This window comes from Micrasema longulum, unplaced genomic scaffold (assembly GCF_059751315.1).
Source record: "Micrasema longulum isolate JH-2025_06_02 unplaced genomic scaffold, ASM5975131v1 h1tg002259l, whole genome shotgun sequence".
Classification (NCBI taxonomy): Eukaryota; Metazoa; Arthropoda; class Insecta; order Trichoptera; family Brachycentridae; genus Micrasema; species Micrasema longulum.
The window spans coordinates 180,014-186,013 of NW_028279417.1; the positions used below are offsets into that span (position 1 = coordinate 180,014).

General features: G+C 30.6%; 1 protein-coding gene across 1 annotated transcript in view; it reads right to left on the reverse strand.

Moving 5' to 3' along the window:
* LOC148272650 (disintegrin and metalloproteinase domain-containing protein 10-like) overlaps window positions 1-5,740 on the reverse strand; it is a gene marked incomplete at its 3' end in the record, with an annotated part of 172,123 nt that extends 166,383 nt beyond the window's left edge. Inside the window, exon 1 of the mRNA XM_088239754.1 lies at window positions 5,171-5,740. Within this exon, the coding sequence (XP_088095880.1) occupies window positions 5,171-5,231 (61 nt within the window). The remainder of the gene's footprint in view (window positions 1-5,170) is intronic.
* Between the last annotated feature and the right edge of the window lie 260 nt (window positions 5,741-6,000).

A 6,000-nucleotide genomic window follows, 5' to 3' on the forward strand; every position in this document is an offset into this window, starting at 1 on the left:
GATAATTGATCAAATTTATTGATGTCAGAATTTAATTCGACTTTAAAATTAACTTATTTCTCTCCCGTCTTTTAAACAGGTTTTTGATTTTTAAAAAACTGGGCTCTACACAACGATTAAAAAATTAAATAAATTGTAATTAAAGCATAAACTGTTCGGTGCAACAAAGTTTTTATTTTAATGAGTAGATATGTGAACCGTGGGGTACTTGACCCGTCGGTACATACCGATATACCTACCTCAAGGAGAAAGAGCGTTGGTAGTGTATCTTCGTAATTGCTCGGGAGACTGTATCTTCAACTATGACGTCATAATAAAGGTATGTCACTTTAGTGCGTAGATATGTGTACCGTGGCGTACGCGTTTCCTTGGTATATATCGATGTACTAAGAACTTAAAGGGGGGGTCGGTAGTGTATCTTCGTAATCGTTTGGAAGAATTATCAATTAATAATAAATAATATTATTAAATATACCGTAGTAGTGCAGGTATGACGTCCTTAACTTCCCATTATGATCGCGGCCCTGGATAGCATAATATTTGTCCAATACATTGATTTGTCATTGCTTTTTATTTTGTTTCGTTTCTTCTTTTATGTTACTGTATAATATGATTGTTTTCGTTATAATATGTTAAAAATGGACTTAGTCCGTAAACATATTAAAAATATATAGTAAATAAAACAAAAATATAAGACCGACATCTCATAGTTTGGGGGCGTTTTGACTCCTACATTCTAGTTAAGGGTTAATATCGATCCTTTACTTACAGAATGCATTAAGTCATTAAAACAAGTTCCGAGATAATCGCACTTAAAGCTTTTTTAATTCTTTCAACGCATTATTTCTCCCACAATTTTCTTTTTGTTAAGCTTTGAAAGATTAATCTTTATTCTAGGCAATTTGAAATCAACATCTTGCACCTATATTAAAAAATATTTTAATTATTTAAAGACTGTTGACTTAATGCATTCTGTCAGTATAGCCTCGATATAATATTATAAATATAATTTTAAATCATATACTAAGTACCTACCTACCGAACGCTTGAATTTAAAATCAATATTGTTGAAAAAAAACAAATGAAAACAAGCACATGTAGTCACGTCTATGTCAGTTTGAAGCTATGGTCAATATAGTCATGATGCCATAATATTATATATTATAATCTTGACTGACTGCTGGCTTTACAAAGCGTAATTGGTTATCGATAACAGCTTAGTTAAACTTAGTGTATTACGTCAGAATACACAACTTGAGGGGTTGGATTGATAGTAAGTACTTAAAACCTGTGGTAAGTTGCTTTATGCATAATAATAGTGTGTATCGAGGATACTGCTTTATAGGGAAGTCTTCAGATCCATACATACTGTAATATTTTGTAAACGAGGTTAATTGAATTAGTACAACAAACATGTTCCGCAATCAATATTACATTAACTAAAGTAAATTTAAATATCTGATGCCAATGACGTCTTTCAACGACAATGGCTAATGCCAACTAAAAATATTTTACTTGTCAACTAATAACGATGAAGTATACTTAAATAAATAGAATTAAGAATAGTCCAGAAGGAGCGTAGAATCATATTTGAATGAATCGGACTGTGTCCAAAAAATCCCCCACTATGCCTTACTTTCGCCGCGCGCATTCGTGATGTCACCGCGTAATGTTGCACGATGGAAAAAAAAAATCATAACACAAATGTAAGGTTAAAAAAAAATCAATCTATTAATTTCTCTAAAATTGTATTGTGAACGCGGAAATATTGATTGACACAACAGAGTAGATAAGTCAAGGGTCATTTAATAAGAGTAATTGAATTAATGAACTTTAAACTTAAAATATAATTATTAAGCTTCATTAAAATTTTATAACCTTGTTTCATTAGCACACAGAAGAGATATGTTTGATCAGATCCTGCTTTATAAAATTGTCAATAATAAATTCGATTCCCCGGAACTCATTAATCTACTTGCTTACCGTGTCCCCTCCAGGCCAACTAGACTCTCTGATATTTTCTATATTCGTAAATTTAAAACTAATCATCGGAAACATTCTACAATCCCTCGTATATGTGAAACATTTAACAAAAAAATAATAGTCTTGATATATTTAACACTCCATACAATATGTACAGAAGAGAATTAATAGGCTTGATTCATGCTCTTCATTCATAATTCGTTTAATCATTAAATCAAATGCAATTTTCCACTCTCACTTTCCTTCAATCATCCTTTACCACTCCTTATCAATTTCCTTCTTTTCCTTTCCACTATCTCCTTGTTTTGTCCATATTTATCTTATTTTAATATATAAGTAGTATATTTATTATTTATATAGTTTAAACTTCAAGCCGTCGTCGCTTTATTACAGTATTATTTAGTGAATACATATAATTGGATGGCAGGCTCTACTACGTATACATTTTATATATATATTTTTTAAATATTCATTTAACCTGTACATCTGTTTGTATTCGAAATAAATAAAATAAAATAAAATATATTTTATTTTACATAAAACAAATATTTTTATATCATGTTAAATAATATTTGATGTTTTTATTTATTTATTTACAATTTTAAAAAACCCGTTAGGGTTACATTAGAAATTTAATATTGTCTAGTCATTTGAAGATAATGTCGGTCAAATGTACAACACAGAGTGTATATATATATATATATATATATATCCGAAGTCCAATTTTTATTAGTTCTCTCGTTAAATGGGCAAAGTAGGGTTAAAAAAATTACTACCCTAGCAACACTAACGAAATTTCCATTTTGTATCTTCGACAATCTGACAGATGAAAAAATAATTCAATTTTTAAGTAATGCATTAAAGATCCTAGCATTTCTACACTTTAAAAGGGCACAACACGGCATGTCGACGTCTACAAAGAAACTAATGGGTCAAAACGTAAAACTGCTAATTTATGATTAGTTTAGTCGCCTTCTATTTGATGCTCGTCTGCGGTTTCTGGACTATTCTTAATTCTATGCTTAAATATAGTAAAATGGCATTTCAATTCGTGGGTAATTTGCCTTCCGTCCCTTTATTCTCTAAGGGACTTTCATCATGATCAGACGTGATGCTACGTAGAAATATGCCGTCGTCTGTGATAAAAAATGCTTTGATTGCATTGCAAATGAAAAACAAAACAGATGGGTACATACATGATTAGTTTTATTCGTATATACAATTAAGTTTATGAAATAAGTAGATTATTTATTAAAATAAATATAAAACAACTTTGTTTCAACCACATTTTGAAATTATTTTTAAGATGGTAGGTGTGAAGCAAAATGGATACGATCTTTAAAACTAGACAGGAGTGGACTAAAGGAAATATTGTTTATTTAGTTGTTTATAATTTTTTTCTTAATCACTTTTATAATTTCTAAGATTTCCAAGCTGTCTAATTTTAATACATCATCATTCCCTTTCCGCTCCTAATTATGCATAGGGCACTGAGGTGGAACACCACTCGCAATGTATCTTGATCATTTTTGTTATATGAAGGTAAGATGATCAGTCTTACGCTTCAGGTACCAGTCGAGGGGTTATGAAATATTATAGTATGAAATAACACCTTTTTAAATAAATACTTTACAATAACCATGCCGGGAATCGAACCCGAGACCTCTTACATGATAGGCAAACATATACTTATACACTGTACATATATAATAAGGCCGTATTTTCAAATTGAAAATAATAATAAAGTATTTGAGTGGACAATTGATATGCTTTATTATATTTTAAATTAATAATTAATAAGTACCATAACAATATGTGTCCGGGCGGATGAAGAATACAGCTATGTGTGTTAATCGAACCAGAATTCTAGACGAGTGTTTTGAGTCGATGGCTACTCTCAGGTAAAAATCTTGAAAAGGGAAATCAAGTGGAGAAAAGTCCGCATCGTAGTGTAGCGGTTGGCGCGTTCGGCTGCCATGCTTGAGGTCCTGGGTTCGATTAATGGGAGGGTCGACATAAATATTTGTTTATAAGATAGTTGGCAAGATCGACATAAAATATTAGTTAGAAGGTGTTTTTACACCGCAGTATTTCATTGTCCCTGAACTGGCACTGAAGCGTGAGACTGATCACGTTACCTTCACATAACAGGAGATACGCTGCTTTTGGTGTAGGTACCAATGCAATGTTCTATGCATCATCAGGTGCAGATAGGGGGTATGACGATGACGTCAGATTGATAAAGGCCCTTTTTGCTTTTGAGAAATCAAAATAATGTTTTGAAATAAAAAAACATGATTTTGAGAAATTTTTAAATCAGACGGTAAAAATAATTAGAATCGGGTTGTGGTCCCGTGGCTAGTGTTGCGGACTCGTGGATCATAGGTCCGAGGTTCGAACTTGATTTTTATTATCTTATAATGGGTTATTTACAACTCGTCGAAAATGGCTTTAAGTCAATTATAAGAACGGTAATATTTCCTTTTCTCAAACCTTTTTAATATTCGTATTCGTAATACTTGTTTTAAAATACATTTATTTTGATCTAACCTTAGAAATTATGATAGAAATTTACAAGACTGGAAAATCAATTTTTCCTATTACTTCAACCAGCCAATGACAGGGCATAAGCCCTGTAAATGCCTCTTAATCTATAAAATATTATTATTCAATACATACCTAAGAATTACAATTAAATAAAAATAATTTTCTTTGTTTAAAAATGCATGATTTAACTCGATGTTTAGGGTAAATTGCAACAATTACTCAAACATCCTACAAAAATAACAAACCAATATTTCCTTTTTGTAATTTTTATTATTCCTGCTTCTTACTATAAACAATAAGAGATTCCCACACCAAACTCATTTCATATTTATTTATAATACTAGGCCTTTTTACTAAAAATAACATTTTTTAATTATTTTAAATCACCAAAAAATTGTTTATGCTTTACTATGTAATTCAAACAATATTGTTATGTAGATAAATGAAACATTTGACTAAATACACTGAGTTATAGAAAAAAATATATCAAAATATAGTTAGTTTATAAAATTGTTCAAAATAACACGGGTATGTTTGGGGATTCTATTGTGATTGATATAATTTAAGGTTGTCGCAGGCAAGCAGAACTATATTGACAAACTGTTGTCATTTTCTACAACAACATAAGAGTTTTACTTACCACTTTCGGTGCATGGAAGAACCAATAGTAAAAATATAACATATCCACATTCATTAAACATTGTTTTACACTGAAACCACACTGGGCACGATAATTATCACAATTTAACACTGCTATGGCATTCCTAGAAATAATACAGCTGACTCGCTACACAAAACCTTTGTCTGTTTTGACATGAGCGCATGCGCTTGTAAACAAGATTTTATTATTTTTATGCATAAAAAATAAACCGAAGACACAATAAATAAACTGATTTATTAACATAACTCATCACTTAAACTTTAATGCTTCAACAACTATTCTTATTGACTATCCACATCGTCAACAAAACTTCATAAAGGAATCACTTCACCCGAATCGGAAAACTACCTTAACTGTGCAGAACATTAAATGAAAATCTCCAACGATACCACCCAATATCCATTTAGAACAAAAATCTATTATTTGTATACCTATATTCTACGTTTATCACAATAAACAGAGACGTTCACTTAATAAACAGCGCCCGTAAGTGAACAACGACATATTGAATTCTCGTACTCCATAGAATTGGGTGCTGAATATAGACTAGGATTTAGTAGATTCTATAGATTTACCATAGATAAGTAAACACGTATTACGGCTATAAAATTTATTGATCTTGCTAGTACCTACTCATTGCAAAAAAAAACTATGTACGAAAAACATTGGATAACTCGATGAATACCAATTGAGTTTGATTATGAACATATTCAAAATTTAAATGAATATAATAAAATAAATAAAACCACTTTGTTTTTAACCACTAACTAAGTTGTTTTATTTATTTTATTATAATGAGTAACCACAAA